The 19514-nt window shown below is 39.5% G+C and overlaps 1 protein-coding gene across 1 annotated transcript; it reads right to left on the reverse strand.

Annotated features, from left to right (window-relative positions):
* Window positions 1–4690: 4690 nt before the first annotated feature.
* Window positions 4691–8244, reverse strand: creb1b (cAMP responsive element binding protein 1b). Its single transcript, XM_030786176.1, has 7 exons — window positions 8140–8244; window positions 6447–6593; window positions 6247–6347; window positions 6006–6145; window positions 5497–5670; window positions 5074–5230; window positions 4691–4835 (listed from the first exon to the last, which is right to left on the reverse strand). Exons 1-7 carry the CDS (start codon window positions 8242–8244, stop codon window positions 4691–4693), a joined length of 969 nt encoding a protein of 322 aa, XP_030642036.1.
* Between the last annotated feature and the right edge of the window lie 11270 nt (window positions 8245–19514).

A 19514-nucleotide genomic window follows, 5' to 3' on the forward strand; every position in this document is an offset into this window, starting at 1 on the left:
CCTATCTATGGTAAGCTCAAACGCCAAATAATGAAAAGAACATTAGATTGTAGGTGTGTTACTTTGAAAGAACTATGTGTGTTATTCTGGAAGAATAAAACTTCAGCTAAAGGAGAGACGTCTCTCTTTTCGGTTTGTCAAGCAAGTTATCAGAAGAACTTAATTCACCCGAAATGGCTGCACTTCCGGATGACTGAAACCTGGACTAGCTTGCAGGACCTTTCAGGACCAGGACTTGCATCATCTGTCCACCGGGTTGGCGAATCGCTGTAGTCCCTCTAGGTGCAATTTGCTGTGCTAACATGGTTTCCACAAGAGAGTTTTAGACAAGTTTGGAGCCATGTTCAAACATTAACAAAACAACACACATTACCTAATTTTTTTAGTTGTGTGTTTGATAGAAGAGTTAAAAAAATTCATGTAAAAACACAACAATGCAAAGCAACCAAACTCACACAATCTTGTGTAGGTAATCCATCTCTTGGTGAAGCCATATATTACTTTAATCCCTGATACTCACTAGGACTGTGACATATCTATCATCAAGTCTCTGGTCTGACATTTTGTTTGTTGCTCTAAGGCAGCTTGCCAGGTTTGATAAATCATAAGAAAACAGGCATTTCCACCCTGCACAAGATCTTTTAGCTTTGACAATGTCCAAACATAGCTCCCTCTTTTACACCTCAAATCTACAGCATGCCCACAGAGCAAAGACCTGTGGGTCATGACATTGCACTGTGCGCCTTTCTCCTCTTGCTAGAGTTTTATTGCTTTTCATGATGAAAACCATGAATCTCATTTGCCAGTGGCCAAAGTTCAGCTTCCTCTGCAAGGGGAACCAGTTTTTTTTTTTTTTTGCCAAATGGTACCTGCAGAATTTTCCTGATTTCAATGAGCTCAACAGAAGAACTAAATCCAAAACAACTCGTAACATTAAAGATCAACTACTATATGTAAACTGAGGTATGATAGTCTTTTTGATGCATGCATTCTTTTCCATTATGTATCCTGCCACTGTTGAGTGTAGCCAAACAGTTACACTTTGACTTCATCTGATCATAACATATATACCTATAGAACTTTGAGTGGTCATCATGTTCCTTTAATAGAAGATCCAGAGGCTGTGTGGAGGAGAGGCCATGAAAGCCTCTGATTGTAGATTTGGAAGCTTACATATCCATTATTAAATTAAATTTTGTAGCTCTGCATCTGTGGTCCTTGGACATATCTTGGTCTTCATTCATTTAATCTCTGCACCATCGACTTATAAGGCCGACTAAAAATGAACGAAAAGACTATAAACTCTTGTGTTTGACAGTTATTGCAAGTGGACCTGTAATCTGCAGGTTTTTCTAACTCTGATTTGCAGCCCAACCGTATTTGCATGCTACACACTGACAGAAAGGATAAATAAGTGATATCCTTGTAAGGGATTTTAATGAAGCTTTACATGGATTTGTATAAAAAGGTAACAGTAGGTTGGTTTATTGGAACATTTTTCAACAGGAGTAGAATGCAGTGCTTTTAAAAATGTATGCATTTTCACAAACAGTATATACAATGCACAGCTACACTACTGGAATACCAGAAAAGCTGCTTCTTGACCAGTACTGCAGCATATACAATAGAGATAATTGGAAAATGACAAGTAATACAACTGGGATTGTACAAACAGATCACAAAAGGATAAAAATAAGCTGAAGATCAAAACTGTGAGTTCCTGATTACAGTAAAAAAAAGGACTAGGATCTCTTTGTTGTGTCCCCACTTTTGTTTTAAGGAAGTACAAAGTTCATGCATCATACACAAAAGTGCCATGAATTCTGAATGCCATAGAAACCAGAGCATCACTACAGTATGTGGACGGTAAATCAGCATTGGCAAGCTTCAAACTTGTGAACAAAGTAAATGAAAAAAGAAAAACCCAAAACAAAAAAACCCACCCTCATAAGGCATGGCAGGGCAGACATTCTCCCAAATCATTCAAATATTCACTTAAATTTTACCTACAACGTTTTATGTAAATGCTTCCATTGTGTGTTTCTCAAACCTCTGGCTCTGAGTATTCAAGTGCTCCCATCAGGAGTTCAATGATTTTTCCAAAACTCACAAGGTACAGAGTTGTTCTCTATCAAATCTACCCTGGAAAAAGCCTGCTGCTTGGAGATTACCTTAACCATTTGTCATGATGCACTTCAGCTACAAAAAATGACATGTCAAGTGGACTTGATGTTATGTCAGAGTAAACATGTGGAGAGGATCACAATCAGTTCAGGGCATTAACTGCATTTCAGCACTCAAACCAACCCCATGTCATCATAGCATTACTTTACTAGTCACGAGGGTTGTTTAGATTTCAATGTTTAAGCTAATCTTAGATCATTTCTTAGTGTCTTTCCTTTTTACAGTGGAAGCCATTACATGGATGCTGTACATTTTTTTTAAATACTCATCTGATGTAGAAAAATAAAGCAAAGAAACACTGTACCACTATTCTCAATATGCACAATTAAAGAATAGGATTTTTTTTTTTAGTAATATCGGTCCTTATGTCTTTCTACTTAAAAACATTCTCTTTCTCATAACAATGGAATCAATAGCTAGCACAACTGTTGCGCTGAAAGACCTTTAATTTGTCATGACTATATGTTGATTACAAAACTATTTTTTTCTGACAATTTTTAGAGCTATCAACTTTTATAGCTATCAAACAGTGGCTTTTTTTTTTTTTTTAAGAAATGAGCAAAGAGACTTTTTTTTTAACTTATTCATCTGTTCCTATTTCCTTCTGAGAAGCCTGAAGGGAAAGGAGAACAGATACTGCTGAAAAGAGATTATCATGATCATAGAAATGTTTGATATGCTTATTATCATTTTGCATCTAAAGCTAGAGAATATCAAATGTTCAACATTTTTTTAATCTTAAGAGCACGTGATAGCTCATATTTTAGTTTCATATTTTATATTCATAGTTTATTCATCGTTCCTATTCATATTGTTTAAATTGAACAATTAAGTTTAATGTTGTTTCATTGCTGTAAAGGGGCCAATACAGTTGCAAGAAGTTGGTGATTTATCCATTTATCACTGAGTGGTATAGCACCAGACTTATTAGAAAAAACAACTAAAAAAATTTCTCTCCTTTATCTGGGGTAAAACCCAGACATAAAGACAATGAGAAAGAAATCTAAAAGAAGGAGTTACCATAAACAATATTATTATGAGATAGCTGCCAGAAAAGAAAAAGTCTTGGTATAGTAAACAAATACTTGTACTTTTGTTTTTCTGTGTTTACATATTGGACTCACATACAACCACATGGGAAGTAATGCAAAAGTAAAAAAAAAAAATAATAATAATAAAGAAATACAAAACACCAAGTTCAACCATACTGTAAGCTTATAATGCCCAAAGAAAAATAACACTTGGAATACAATATGACATTCCTTATCAGCAATGAAAGATAATGTTTGGAAATGGATCCCAAGGCCACATATATGTGGGTGTGAGAGTGTGTAAAACCCTTTCCCTGTGTATATGGTGTGTGTGTGTGTGTGTGTATTTACACATACATACATACATACACACAGAAAGAGAGAGAGTGTTTTGATTTTGAAGTTAATTTGTTTAAACACTCTGATGATGGAAACTTAGAATCCAGAACTCCAGTAAAACGTGCGCAGCCTTATCAAACTATTTGTCTTTTTTGCCCCTAAACATGGACTTAAAATGTATAAATGCATTTTGTAAATTTATCTTTACATCCCAAATCAAAATTTTAAACTGAAACATATCATTAACATATTTACAACATGAGTTAAAATACTGAAATAATTTGGCTGAAAAAAAAAAATGTGAAGGCTTTGTAGATTTATTTAGGGGGACTGCTGAAGGATTCAATCATGGTCAATACCAAACAGAAAGAAAATAATGCCATTATTTAAAACGATGCAAAATGTTTAAACATAGAAATAGTATTGTCAGTTGCAAGATTTTGCGAATGCATTCATTTATATGATGTTGCTACATTACACAATAAAATTGCTAAACCCCACACATGGCCAGGGATCCATTTTTTCACCTCTAGCTGTATATCTGTAAAGAGCAGTGCGCCTAAATTAACTGATATCCATGAGCAACCAAAACAGGTCAAAGTAACACTAAGGTTTAGTATGTGATGTAACAGTCTAACAAACACAGCCAAAACGGGGCCATCTTGTTTTCAAATGCAATTATTATAATGTGTTTCTTTTTCTATTATTCCAACCATGAATGAATTGTTTTGATGACATGGAGGAGGACACCACAACACCAAAAAAAAAAAGAAAGAAAGAAAGAAAGATGACGCTTTTTCTCCTGTTTGACAGGGTTTCTCTCACGATCCAGGCAGACCTGTTGACCACCAAAAGAAATCTCTGAGCCCCCATCTGCTGAGTTCATGGTTCTTAAAAAAAAAAAAAAAAAAAAGGCAAAAAAGTTGAACTATCGTGAAATTGCTTTCCTTTTTTTTCAGTCTCTCAAGGTCTTCCCTTTGTTCTTCATCCTCTTAAAACACATTCTATTACTTAAGATGAGATTTGGCTGGCATTCATCCCCATCCAAGATATTCATGTATTATCAAATAGGCAATCTGTAGAGTTAAAAACCATTTAGAAAACATGCCATGTTCGTGTTGGGATGCAGAGAGGTGTTACTCTGATTTATGGCAGTACAGGTCTTTAAGTGCTTTGAGTTCCTCAATTAAGGTTTTGTTCTGGTTCTCCAGCACGGCAACACGATTCTCCAAACACTTGACGTATTCCTTCTTCTTCCGGCGACATTCACGAGCAGCCTCTCTGATTGGGGTAGGATTTGAATTATGGTTAGGCTCCCGTTATTTTGAACTGCACTGAATGATTTGTATCACATATCCACACACCACCTTTCCAACACGCCCTGAGATCCAGTTTATCTTTATAAAGGAAAGACTTGGCAATAAACTGTTTAATACTGAAAGCTAAACATCTGCCTTAAATCCACGGCTTTATTGATGCGCTCTGATAGTCTGTAGATGACTGCAAAAAATGCTCCTACCTGTTTTTCATAAGCCGGACCTCCCTCTTGCGTGTGGCTTCCTCAGCACCCCCTTGGCTGGGCACTGCAGGAGAGGAGGTCATGACCACACCAGGAGCGATGGTGCTGGTGGGGGCCGTGCGGATCTGGTAGGCCTGGACGTCTCCTGAGGCCGCCGCTGCATCAAGACAATGTGACCAATGAACAGAGATTAGAAACAATGGTACGGATGGTCCAGGATCGGCATTTTAAAGGCTATCTTCCAAAGATCTCCACAGATAACACACTCTTTGTGACGGAGCTTTGGGTACAGATTAAATTAGTCTTTCAAATAAGGTAACAAGTAAGTCAATACATAAATTAATTCATTCAAAATAAAGACTAATGTGTGTGTTTCAGCTGGAGTAGTTCTTTAACCTAAGCAGAGTCTTTCCGTTGGCTCACCTATCACATTGCTGGGTACCAAGATCTGCTGGCCGTCGCTGGTCTGGGCATACTGAAGAATGGTGGTGCCTGGTTGGGCGGCCGCAGCGTTGGTCATAGTGAGAGTTTGAAGACCCTGCACTCCATCTGTGCCGTTATTGGCCAGCTGAATGGCTCCACCCTGTGTGATGGCGACTGGGCAGAGCAGTACAAGTCAACAATTTTGGTTGATTTCCTATTGTTTAACTGGTAAAGCTTATGTTGACTGAAGCTAGCTTTCATTTTCTCAGAGACACAGACCATTGTTGGAGTTTCAAACTTCATAAAATAAACAGTGTTTCATTCAATTCAGCAGTGTGTTTTTATTCTTTTTCTTTTTTTTTTCTTTACAGCAGTGAGACAAGGTTGTGCTTAGTTCATAATAACTAAAAAATAAAATCATTAATCTGTCATACATAATATTTATTACTGCTGAGAGCGATATATACAAATGTACAGTGGGAAGGACAAAATGGTGGAAAGTAACATACTGTACTGGCCGCTGCTGGTTTGGTAGATAGGCGTGGGCACGGTAACCGTGGTGATGGCAGGAGCAGCATCCTCCTCAGATTTTTCCTCTTCAATCCTTGGGACTCCAGGAGCATCTGAGGACAGGTCGTTGAGGATTTTTCTGTGGAGCAGTCGAACGACATGACTTCAAGGTTAACAACAACACCGACCTTTCAAAAATGACCCGGGGAGCATGTGACGCAATCGCTGAGAAACACGCACCTGTAAGAGGGCCGTCTGGACAGAATCTCTCGACGTTTCTGGGAATCAGTGACACTGTCCACTGACTCTTGGGAGTCCTCACTTTCTGCGACAGTGGAGATCTGTAAGACAGTCAGGGCCCAGTTATAGTAAATCTTATATATAGCTGCCAGGGTGGTTTCAAGATGTGGGGTTGGGAGGATTAAGTGCAGTCATCTGACCTGAACAGTCTGCACCTGTGGAGACTGGATGACTGAGGGCTGAGCGGCCTGGATGACCCCGTGCACTTGTACTGTTTGCCCATTGGGTAACTGAACCAGAGTGACTGTGGGCCCGCTGGCGGTGGCATGCCCTGCTGGCATGGTTACCTTCACAAGACACACACAGACAAGTCAACCACCAGTCAAGACGCTCAGACTTGAGCATTTTACAAGAAATTCTAATAGAAACATTTGGTAATTGTGAGCCATTAATCTAAATGTTACAGAAAAATATCAAAGCATCCAAAGACTTCCTGTTTTACTTGGGTTTGAAAACGACATTACGCATGTAAAATTCACTTGTCATTCGGCTACGGGAAAGACATGCTGTTGTTAACTGTTACAAGTCAAGATACAGCGGACAAAAAAATAAACACATTAAAGGAAAACGTTGAAGATAATTATTCCTCTTGTAATGGAAAGTCCTAAAGAGTTTAAAGGAAATTTAGAGGAAGATTAAAACCACTAAAATAGTGCTAAATCTTCCCATTAGAGGCTGCAAGGGGATTACTCTACTGCCACTATAAGGCAAATACTTTGTAAGAGGAAGGAAAATACACAGGCCACAGGTGTATACACCCAAAATGTAGTTGCATCCTGGGGATACAAAGCTCTCAGATCTACCATTGAATGCATCCATGAAAAAAAGAAAACCCTTTGAAATGTTAAAAAAAAAGGCTCTCCCTGACATGAATCAGAAAAAAACAGGCCAACAAACATTTCTAAATGTCACTGGAACTCGAATTTAAACTAAATGGTCTGGTCAGACGAGGAACTGATCTTCTCAGAAATGTACAGCAGCAGTGTTTTCAACTTCAAGAGAAGGATGTTTATGAAGAAAAGATCCTCTTTCTTCTGATGCTGTTATGCAACTATTTGTCTATGGGTCACATTAAGGTCAGGGGAACCACAAATTAAAAAAAAAAAAAGCCAAAACACCCTGACCTGGTTACTTCTACCAGGACACTGAAATTTGTTTACAAATGGCTGTAACATCAGGCTAGCGACCTCACCTCAAAAAAAAAAGCAGAGCTATCCAAAAGGACAGCGTATGAATACTGAAAACTTCTGTTTAAGACAATGTTAAAGGTCCCCTGGACACATTCACCAATCTCATAAATCACTAGAGACAAAACTGTAGGATTGTTCTTGCAAGAGGAAAATGCCCAGAGTACGAAGTAAGTAGAATATTTTGCATTATTAGTGGACAAAAAAGGCAATGTTTCAATGATTAGGTGCCTGTGGGTATTTAAGGCTGGAGTTGGGTTTGATCATTGATTGGCATTAGCATTAGGTCTGGTTGTGCAGTTGGGCACATTGGACAGCAAGATTTCTCCAATAGTTTCGATCTGCTGAAGCATTTTCTGCCTCTTCTTCTTTTTTACTGATGTGCTGCAGGTTTTCTTTAAATGTACTATGCCGAGTCTTATGCGGTCTCCTCTTTTTTCTGTCCTCGTCAGGTGGTGCCCACCGCATTGCAATGGGGTTGGGCCAAAGGTAAGAGAGAAAAGAAAAGAAAAGAAAAGAAAAGAAAAGAAAAGAACAACAACAAAAACAGTTTGGGCTCAATCAAATTTCTATCAACATTGTTGCCATAACGAAAGTCAACGCCCCTGTGGAGATTAGCAGTGGTATCAGTGTAGCTGACCCTTACCTGTGTTAGAGTGGCTATCTGTGCCTGAGCTATCTGCTGGCTCTCACTCTCAGAGACAGCAGTGTCTGCACCCTGCTGTGCCTCTGCGCCCGATTCCATGGTCATCGAGTTAGCTGCAGACAAGATCACAAAATACTGTCAAAGGCTGAAAAAGGAAATGATCAAGCATATTAGCTAGGTCTTGATATCTACAAAGAGTTTTTGTTGAAAATTTGGCCTACAAAATCTCACACCACCTTACCCTGAATGTTCTTTGGACCGTATATATATATCTTTAAAATACAGGAAAAAAACGCAAACTAAGAGAATATCAAAGTAGACCAACTTAACTGCTTTCCTTTGGAACCTTGAAGACTTTGCAGAAAAATGTACAGTTCTCTTTGATTAATCTCCAGATTCCTGATTTCTTTAAATGTTCAGTGTCTCATAAACAAACAATTCACATCCCTTATGATCCTCACGCAGCTCTAGAGGCTCTAAAATGGAAGCAGGCGTATTCCAGCTGATGAAATTGTAATGTTTCCCAACTCTCTCAGAGTGCTATTCTATACAACTGAACTGACCTACTGTGTGTCATATGGAACACTAGTTTTGCAACAAAACAGGGCTTTGAAAGAGAGAAAATATTTTAAACTAGTAGAAGAAACTCTTAAATGCCTCTTAGTAACTGGAAAAGTCTGCTGATGGACAACTAACTAATGAAACTTTGCTACTTTAACCACTTCACCAATTTATGTCACAGAAATGAAATGCGCTACATTTCAAAATGAAGAAAAGAACCAGTCTACCTTAACTGTAACAACTATTAACTGTTTTCCCAATTTTTGAATCTGAGTAGGGTCACTCCAATCTGGAAGCAGTGGATTTGAACACCCACCATTTCAGATCATTCTCAAAAATAGCATTTACTTCAAAATACATCCCTGACAAAGACTGGGACATACAGAATTCAAATGAATGCTCATAATCCACCCACGGACGTCCCACCCACGACACAGAAGATGGTTATGGTGCTTTTCCACGACTGAAATGAATGAGTTATTAATGTTTTTGTGCCATACTGTACATTATGGTGATGCCACAATCTGACAAAATGATATATTTACAAAACAATGCCACAGGAATGAGTATCCTTCTCCAAGTATGAGGATCACAGATACCATGGTGTGTGATTTCAGATGGAATGACCCTAAAGCTATGAGAAGGTGACGTAAAAAACAATATGACCCATAAAAGAACAACGTGCCACAGCACAAAGAAGTCAAGCAGCTGCAGTCCCACCAAAGAGTGTGAAAACAGTGAGGAAGTGTAGTGAAACTGCAGCGCTCTTGTTGGATGGGGTACGTTTTTTGGCTCAGCTTGTGCAGCGAACACATAAAAGAGGGAATCCATTCTGGCTCTTGGTGGAAATACATGGTGGGACATCTCAGAGAGGCAGTGGTGAAGGGTTGTGAGAAATGACCTGTTTCTTAAAAATGTACACAAAAACACTTGAACCCACACAAGGATTTTGGTGGAGGAACATGTTATTTTCATGCCTGCTACTCACTAGTATTATGTCTATCCCCAAGTCATTGGTCTGACATTTCCTTTCGCTGCATTGAGGCAGTTTGCCAAGTTTGAGTAATCACTGGAAAACAGGCATTTCCATTGCATGTTACACCTTTCAGCTTTGGTGAAACACCAATCCTAACCTCCCCTTATTCCTAAAATCTCGATTGAGCACAGAGCACAGACCTGTAGTTTTCAGCAATACAATGTTTGTTACTCCCCCAGGCTAATTCTTGGCATGAGCTTGCCAACAAAGAGTGAACACAGGCTGTTTCTCCTCTGAGGTGTTCCCCATTTTTTAACAAGCCGCAACATGTTCTCAGCTACAAAAAAAAAAAAAAAATATATATATATATATATATCACCTCAAATGGCTGCTGCAGACAACAGAGCTTTGGGGCATTCTGTCTGAGTTACAGATGTTTCACTCTGTATGGGGCCTACTTCTTACTTTCCCAGCACAAAGAACAACCTCAGATATCACTGATGGGGACTAACTGCAAATACTGCAAAGGACAATAAAGCACTTGCCTGAGCCAACCACAGTAGCAATGAAAAGACTGAGCAATTTGTATTCAAGCTGTGGCTAGTGCATAAACAAGGAGAGCTGAAGATTCCCAAATATTGTACTTGCGTTCTAATTAAGCATTAATTCGTATGGCTTTTAAGATACAAGTGCTTCTATGTGTCTTCTGAAAAACAAAAACAGGGACTCCCCCCCCCTCTAATATTTAAAATATGTAGCTCTTTGTTGTCCCTGTAGTTCTATACTGCTTCTTAATTCTCTTAGGAAGGACTTACAGTATATCTGGTGTTTCTTGAAATCCTACAAATAATGACAACCAACAATCAACTTTTAGGTTTATTTGAGTTGTAATCTAGAGAACAAATCCATTTTTGAGGGGAAAGATCTCAGAAGTTTATAAACCACAGGGACAATCCAAAATCGTAGGGATAGGGTGATGCTTTCAGATAACCGAAATCAAAGCCGTTTAGACGACTCTTTAGTTGACAAGACAACCCTAAAACAAGGTACTAATATTATTTCCGGTCACAGAGTAATCAACCCTGAGTCGTCATGTGTCATGTTTAAGAGCGTTCAACATTTCCCACCAGTTCCGGCAAGCCTATCAGCTATAGACCTGGAGATGATACAGTGAACCGACAGTAACGTGATCTCACACAGCGTAACGTCTATCTGTACTTTGATTGGCCATGCATACCTCTCCCTCTATTTTTCAAATTTTCATTTACTAACGTGGAGGCATGATATTCAGGCGACAACAAATATCTTTGTGAAAAACAAAACAAAACAGAACACTAGTTTGTTGATGATATATATTTCACTGACAAAATTATTCCAACTCTGAGGGAAACAGGAAATTAAAATCACAATGCACCAATTATTACTTGAGCATCAATGTTACTTGAAACAATCAAAATAAAAACTACAGAATCATTACACATTAAAGTTGTATAAACCAAAGACAATAACTTATGAATCTGTTTGATTTACGGATTATACGTATAATTACGCAACTAAAACCTTACAAAAGGGGGGTGTCGCTTTTCCTTATTTCACGTTTCAGTGAACCGATACATCACTCTCTTTCTCTCTCTCTTTTTTTTTTTTTTTTGAGAAAATCTAACAATCTCATTTTGGAGGGTACTGCAGTGGATCCTAGCGATGTAGTCTGAATAATTATCGAGTTATTCGTCTATAGTCCTGTCCAAAACCTTCGACAAACAGTGTACAGTACCCTAAAAATGCCAAACCAAAGGGAGGAAAAGAAACGGAGATTTCTGGAATTCACTCCATGCATTGCTGTGAGTCAGAGGTGTGTGCATATGTTTGTTAAATGAGATGACAATGAAGTAGAATCTTGCTGAAGGAAAGCATTCCACAAAATATGTTTGAGCGGCAGTTCAAATCGATTACAGCAACCGCTTCCAACAGAATTTCTACTCCTGAAATAACATATCATCCATTGTGAGCAAGTAACACCCCGTTTCTAGAAGCAATAGCCTCCCCTCCCTCTACGCCTGTTCGACTGCCTACATCAAGCCCGCCGCCATGATCTCTTTGTTTCCTTCGGGCCGAACCCAGCCAGAATCTTATCTTCGTCGGAACATGCCGTGTCTGCCTCCCCCGAACACTTGTCTCCTCTTACCGTTACAGACTCCCTCCGTCACTCCCGAGCCTTCGGAGCTCCACTTTTATTCAGGCCGACACGTAAGAGACCGCGTCAGGCTACACCTCCGTCGCGTCACCGAGAACAACAACACAGAATGAGCGGGACGAAAATATGATCAGTCGCACCATCGAAGGTACTCGGGTACCAGCGAAATTTGTCGAAGAGCTGACGGAAATTGCCGAAGAAGGGCCGAGTTACAGCGGATTGGTACGAAGAATGCAAGTTTCTCTGGAGACTAAACGGGAGTCTTGTTTTAGAAATAATTTGTCAGATTGAAAACACAGTTTTGTGAATATTTATACTAATATTACATCAGTGTAAAATATCCCTGAATTCGTTTTCATTGTTACACCAATAAGGCATTTAATCTCATGGTAATCTGTCTTAAAGTTTACTAGCCTGCGTAGTTGTTTACTAACAAGTGTAATTAGCTTAATGGTTTTTCCAGTTATTCTCTCGACTGCCAATCCCAGAATAGGTAAACAGGGCTCTTTTGGAACGCTTCAGGTTTTTTTCCCCGTCAGTTGGTGTTAGTATGGAAGTAGTTTTGGAGACTTTGTGGCTCCGAAATGCAACCAGTTTTCACAGATTTCCAGGTTTTTCCTTAGCGTCCTGGTGCAAACATGTTTTAGCTGTTCTACTGGTCTTATTTATTTATTTGTCTCATGTAAAATTTTTCCTTGAATTTTCTACTTCTTTTTACATCATTGACATTTTGATTAGTATTTACTCTCATATTTCCATCTAATATATGAATTACACAGGTGTGTCATCACCTTTTTATACCCTCTCAATGTTAAATGAATGTCCTGAGCAGACAAGTATTATTACACTGTTTAATATAAGACGTTGACTCATACACAACAAAGGAGATGTAGGCTGACAAGCTTGAGCTCTGTCTGGATATGTTCTGGTGGAGCTCTATGGGCAAGCCAGTATTTATTATGCTTTTATGCTTGCTAACTGCTGGTACTTAAAATGGCAGGGCTTCCTTAGTCATTCTGTGAAATTTGCATTCGGTAATGCAAGTTTCCCCCTAGTAGTTCCTTAACCATGAAAAAGAACGCACTCTAGAGTAGATAAAGAAAATGAAGTATGAACTATGGTTCAGGAACCAAAATCAGCCCAAGTTCATCTGGTGGGAAAGAGGGTAAACTTCCCAAGCATGTGAAAAAGTTCCTGCAGTGGGACAGGCCCCAGTACTGCCTGCCATGTTGGGCAGGTATGTGACATTGAAGTATCTGGGAAGGTAGTTTATGTTGCTGGCCTTGCAGATGTCAGTGGAGACTCTCTTCCAGGATCTACTGTGTAAAGGGGTTGTCAAGAGTGACTCTACCATTTGAGCTACCTTTTGTTAGCTACAATGAGCAGCTTGCCAGGAGCATACTCAGTTTTTGCATTGAACCTCATTGTTGGCACAAGCAGATGTTGAAAACAAAGTGACACCACATCAATGTCCTTGCTGTTGATGAGTATAACTAATGTCTTGTGGTCTGTTTAGATGTTATTGTCTACAGCGTACAAGCACTTGGTGAACTTAGCTAAGCACTCCTTAATTTGTGTGTGTCTTGTCTAAGCAGCAATCAGAGTTCAAGAACAGTAGGCAGTATCAGCTCTCTGTAGTTTGTTGAGTGGGCGTGTCACATCTGCTAGGTTTAGTTAATAGCATCTTAGAATCAGAATCAGATTTATTGGCCAAGTATGTTAACACACACAAGGAATTTGGTTCTGGCTGTTGGTGTCTCTCAGGCAGTGCAGACAATATACAGACAATGTACATATTATTTACAGACAACACACGATATACAAGCAATATACAGATTGTATAAATGACAAACAATATACATTAAGTGCACATGTGTGTGGTAGTGCACACAACAATAATTTGCATCATGTATGGGAATGAAACTGTCATGTATGAGTATTTGTACAGTGCAGCGTTTGTAGATGTGAAGCAGGGTGTCGACTATTTGGAGAAGTAGCAGTAGCTATGGCATAGCAGATGATACTGGTCAGCTATTTATGAGGGTGATGGCAAGAGGAAAGAAACTGCTACTGTGTCTGGTAGTTTTGGTATACAGGGTTCTGTATCACCTACCGGAGAGGAGGAGTTGAAAGAGGTTGTGTCCAGGGTGCAAGGAACCTGTAATGATTTTCCCTGCCCGTTTCCTGGTTGTTGAAGAGTACAAGTCCTGGAGGAAGGGCAGGGGAGCACCAATGATTTTTTTTCTGTTTTTTTTACTGTTTACTGCAGTCTGTTCTTATCCTGATTTGTGGCTGCACAGAACCAGACCATGATGGATATGCACAGGACGGATTTGATGACCGTGGTGTAGAACTGGCTCAACAGCTCCTGTGGCAGACCATACTTCCTCAGTTACTGCAGAAGGAGCATCCTCTGCTGGGCCTTTTTGAGAATGGAGTTGATGTTGGTCTCCCACTTCAGATCTTGGGAAATGGTAGTTCCCAGAAACTTGAAGGTCTCCATGGTTGAGACAGGGCTGTTGCTTATTGTGAGGAGAGGCAATGCTGAGGGATGTCTCCCAAAGTCCACAGTCTTGAGCGTGTTCAGCTCCGTTCAACCTCCCACTGATATGCATACTCACTGCCATTTTGGATGAGCCTGATGACCATAGTGTCGTCTGCAAACTTCAGGAGTTTAACAGCTGGGTCCTTGGGGGTGCAGTCGTTGGTGTAGAGGGAGAAGAGCAGCAGGAAAAGGACACATCACTGGGGAGCACCGGTCCTGACTGCCCATATCGTGCTCAGAACTTGATTGACATTTGTGAGAGCTTCCATTGGAGTCATTCACCTTACCCATACTGTGTCAGCCTTTAGTAGGTTGTTTAGTGGGTGTGTCACATCTGTCAGGTTAGGTAAGTAGCGTCTTCGGTAATGCACCGCAGCCAGAACTTATTTTAGTTCTCAGGTGTTTTGTGATGGCCGAATGTTTCATGTGGTCACCATTATTTTCTTGTAAGGTCTGATGCCATGTTTGTAAATGGCATGACCCAGGAATGGGAGTTGTATTTGTCTTAATAGACATCCTTCATCATTGAACTTCAGCCCAACTTCTCTGAGTGACCTCTGGACCTTCTGTGGGCATTGCTTGTACAACTCAGGAGTTTCTCCCATAGACAATTTATGTTGTTCGTGTAGGCTGCTGTGTCCTGATCTTTCTTCTGCAATTTATTCATCTCTCTCTGGAAGAACTCTGTTGGACTTGTGATGCCATAGGGAAGACGGTGAAAAAAATACCATCTGTTGGCATGATGAGTGTGATGCCTTCAGCACTCCCTCTATTTTTTTGTCCTAGAAGGTTGTTGACCGCAGGCCCTTCAATGACATATATGAAATGGTACTCTGTCCCCTTATAGTAAGCTGAATTTTCCTATGCTTTTCCAGACAACCACCATCACAGTCCAATACAACCTTTGTATATGTCAGTTTTGGCTTTGACTTCAGATTTTTGTAGGTAGGCTCTCAAGTAATGAAATGAAATGAAAAAAAAAAAGAATGAATGAAATTCCCTTTATTGTCACCCCAGCCATATACACAGTACACAGTGACACAGTGAGACGAAATTATGTATCCTCAGGATCATGGTAAGTATGGTCACTAACATTATGGATTCAAGTTTATTATCATAACAAACTTGAATCAGTAATGTTACTGACCATGGATCACTGGAGTCCTGAGTTGTAACGACACTAAGGAAGAATGACTGCCTCTGTCTTCCAGTCATCTGTGTAAACATCATTGACCTGTAGTGCACAGCACAACTATGTAGTGACCTCTCTTGTGGCATTCTGTTGGACTTACTGCACAGATATTGTTCTTGGACTGCTGCTTGCCACATCGTGAACACTTTCCATCTACGGCGTTTCCCATGTGTGCATGTTTCTGTCCTTAGAGCCCTTGACTTCCAAATTTGTCTCTCTTCTCGGGTTTAAATATACCTTTTGGCTGCATGGAGTTTGTTTGCCTCAGTTTCTGCACAACTTCACACAGTGTTGTGGCTCTGCTCTGCTCAGCTCAGAATTCTGCCCTTTGATCCGTTCTGACTGCTGTGCGTGCTTTCTCTTGAGTCAAATCTAACATCATTTGTGATTTCTGTGACAGTTCCTTGTCCAGAACAGCTATCACTAACCTGTCTCTTATGTTCTCAGTTTTAGCGTCTCAAAAGCACAAGTTCCTGTCAGCCTGTGTAAACCTCAGATAAATCCTACTTTTGCCCTGTTTCTGCACTTGCTGAGGGAATCTTGCTCTTTCATCGATCATGCTAACTTTGGGAACGTAATATTTATCTAGCTTCTCCAGTTCAAACTCATATTTATTTTCATCCCCCTCATTTTTATGGACAAATGTATTGACACTGTGTTCAGCCTCCTTTACAAGTGAATACAAGAGGGTACACACCTGCACCTCTCCCATGTCCTTGTCTAGTATCTGTGGTATCTGTGGAACCACTGTTTACACTCTGGCTATAGCACTGGATTGCTAATGTCAAGATTCTGGTGGGGGAACTGCCGTGGCTTGTCTTCTGACACCATGTCATACACAGCAAGGGCTGTGTAGGCTGACAAGCTCCAGCTCTGTTTGCATATGCTCTGGTGGAGCTCTATAGGTAGTCCTGGTAACTGGGCTGCAGTACTAAGTCTGATTACTGTGCAGTATTAACTAGTCCTTTTAACATCTCATTAAATTACAGACAGGAAGCCATTGGTAGTTCAGTAATCATTAAACTCCTTTTTTTTCCCATTTATCGTCCCTTTTCAAATGATGGTGATTTTGTTCTTCCAAAGATTAATATGGCTCCTGTATATGATTCCAGCAATACCAAGAGGCTATCCAGAATAATATTTTTGTATTTTTCACCAAACTTGAGTACCAAGTTGGAAAAATAAAAATAACCCTAGTAAGAAGTCTGTGTAGATTATATTGCCTCAGTATGTGTTAAGATACTAATATGAAAACACAATGTACTTAAAATGGAGATGCCTTACTCTTTGGTTTACATTACATTTGCTAGATATGACATTACTAAAAGCGTTTTTTTTCCACAGTAAGAGACCAGATCTATGTAAGGGTTAAAATGACTTGAGCCCAATTACTGATGGCCAGTGCAACTTTGACCTTAACACAAAGGCTATATCTGTAAGGAATGACATCAGCATTTGTTTTTCTTGAGAAAATATAAGAGTTTCAATAAAACAATTATGAACCTTCTCTTTATGGAATCCAGGATTTATATATACTGGTTTGTTAAAATAATCTCAATAAAATTTTTAGTCAAAGTAAAATCAATCAAAGTGACTGATCAGCCTGAACTGTTCCACAGGTAAACTTTTAATAACGGTGAGCCCTTTGTGTCTCTGACCTCCTACTGCGACCAAAACTTGAAATGGTCTCATCAGGTTCCTGCTACCAATGTGTGAGAATGAAGGGTAATAGATTCAAGAATTTTGATCACTTCTCTTCGTTTGTGTTTTTACTGTTTTTTTTTTTTAATTATTATTATTGTTGGTATATTTTTTGTATTTCTGTTGTGTGATCTATATACTTTTCCATTTTTCATATGAAACAATAAAGATAAACTGAACTGAACCAATTTTAGTGGTGTTCTGACATTAAAGACTATTGAGATTGAGAGAGACTATAGATTCTCTCATTAAGTCTTTATCAAATGCAGTGATATATTTTACTGGGCACAAAAAAAAGTTTTTGTTTACTGTCAGCCTTTATATAGTAAATGCAGTGTGAACTAACAAGTAAAATTCAGGCTGTAATCCAGTAATAACAGAGGGGGCAGTATTACATCACTTTATATTGCTTGGCATGAAGGTAATAAACCAAAAATACCCAGTGAGTGAATCACTGTGATGTCATCCTAGCCCAGAAGATGGCACCATATTGTAGAATGTGTGGTTGCGCATCACAGCATCCTGTAGTCTTTCACAGTAGAGGGATGCTGCTCTGGGTCTGTGAGTTTATTCGTGGCGGTTCTCTTTATAATCCTCCAGATGCCCGTTTGGCGTGTTTTATCTGTTTAATAGTGCTTTGCTGCTACAAGCCATAAAATGTTGTTTTATTGTGACATGGACCACATTGTTTTGGGAATTGACCCTGTCTTGTTAATGAACAACTGTGAATTTGTGTATAGTGTAAACCTGCAGGGAAAAACGACAAATTTGACCAACATGTGAAATAATCTTTACGAGAAGGTGTTTTCTTGCAGTAGGGAATGAAATGGGGGGAAATGTACCCACACAAGACAGTAAAATCAATACTAGCATTTGGCCTATTATCATAAATACACAACATCTCTATGCTCAAATTACCTCCCTTTACAGCCAGCTGGTGCACTGTGATCTATCAAGAGAAGGAAAAGGTACAGCACAGCCTATTGAAAATATAAAAATGTCAAATGCCAGACATGCATGCTGTACCTCTTCTTCTTCAGTTACCCTGACTAATTTTGTGTGTGCTGCTTAGGGACTGTGGTTGCCTTTGTGTGTGTGTGTGTGTGTGTGTGTGTTGTGTGATCACTCCTGTGTCTGTGTATCCAGCTCTGTGATTGACCTTGAGAAGGCAACCACATTTGGAGGACTTGGCCGCAGAGGCTCCCTCCATCTCTCCCGCCCCCACACTCTTTCTGTCTCTCTGTCTCTCTCTGTCTCTCTCTCTCTCTTTCTGTCTCTCTCTCCCTCTCTCTCTCTCTCTCACTGTCTCTCTCTCTCTCTCTCTCTCTTTCTGTCTCTCTCTCCCTCTCTCTTTCTCTCTCTCTCTTTCCTCTGAGCCCCTGCTGTGCATCATCCCCTTGGTGAATGCTCACTTGCTCTGGCTCCTGCCTGCGTTTGATGCTGTTGTATGTCTCAGGGAGGAGCCAGCCATTCTGCTCAGCACAATCACTCTGCATTCATTAAAAAATTCAAAGCACATTCCAAAACTTGAAAAAACACGTATTGGGTAAGGAGGTATCAACACCACAAGCTTTTTTATTTGCTAAATAATGAGACATTCTGTGCGGCAAACTTTGCAAATCACAGAATGAAAATTCATGAGGCATTTCTGAAACAAATAGGAAAAAAAAAGTCTCATTGCACAGATTGTTAAATACGAAGTGGAAGACAAAGACTTCCTTTGCTTTAAAAAACTGATTTAAATCATGAGAGGATAACAATAGAAGAATAATATTATATCAGTAATTGGTGATGTGTTGTTAGGAGATCTGTTCCTTCATTACAAGCTTGGTGTATGATATTGCAGGTAATATATCAGATGTTTCTGTCTTGTCTGTGCATAAAATTCTGTTGTAGGACTGTTTAATGTACTTGACAGAGATTCATCAGGGACTGTGTTATCTCATGGGATTGTACAACCTCATATATCGAGGCAAAGCAAAAGAAAAAAAATCAACAGCTCAGAACAGTCTTTCTAAAGATTAGATTACAAAATCTTACTCATCAGGGATCAGTGTCCATTGGAAGGGTGGTCTTAATGTAATTATCTGCTGTGAGCTATTTTACTGCAAATAACACGTTAAAAGATTGGTCAAATACCTTTATGTGAGTGTTCTCTTCTGTGTTTTCTATAGGGCAAAGAGTTTGTTTTTCTTTTATTTATCAA

The sequence above is a fragment of the Chanos chanos genome, chromosome 10 (assembly GCF_902362185.1).
Source record: "Chanos chanos chromosome 10, fChaCha1.1, whole genome shotgun sequence".
NCBI lineage: Eukaryota > Metazoa > Chordata > Actinopteri > Gonorynchiformes > Chanidae > Chanos > Chanos chanos.

Coding starts and splice junctions, on each gene's coding strand:
- creb1b (XM_030786176.1), bottom strand. CDS start 8,244: ATGACCATGGAATCGGGCGCAGAGGCACAGCAGGGTGCAGACACTGCT. Junction 6,348..6,446: donor CACAGGTGCAGACTGTTCAG/GTCAGATGACTG, acceptor ACTGTCTTACAG/ATCTCCACTGTCGCAGAAAG. Junction 4,836..5,073: donor GTCCGGCTTATGAAAAACAG/GTAGGAGCATTT, acceptor TACCCCAATCAG/AGAGGCTGCTCGTGAATGTC.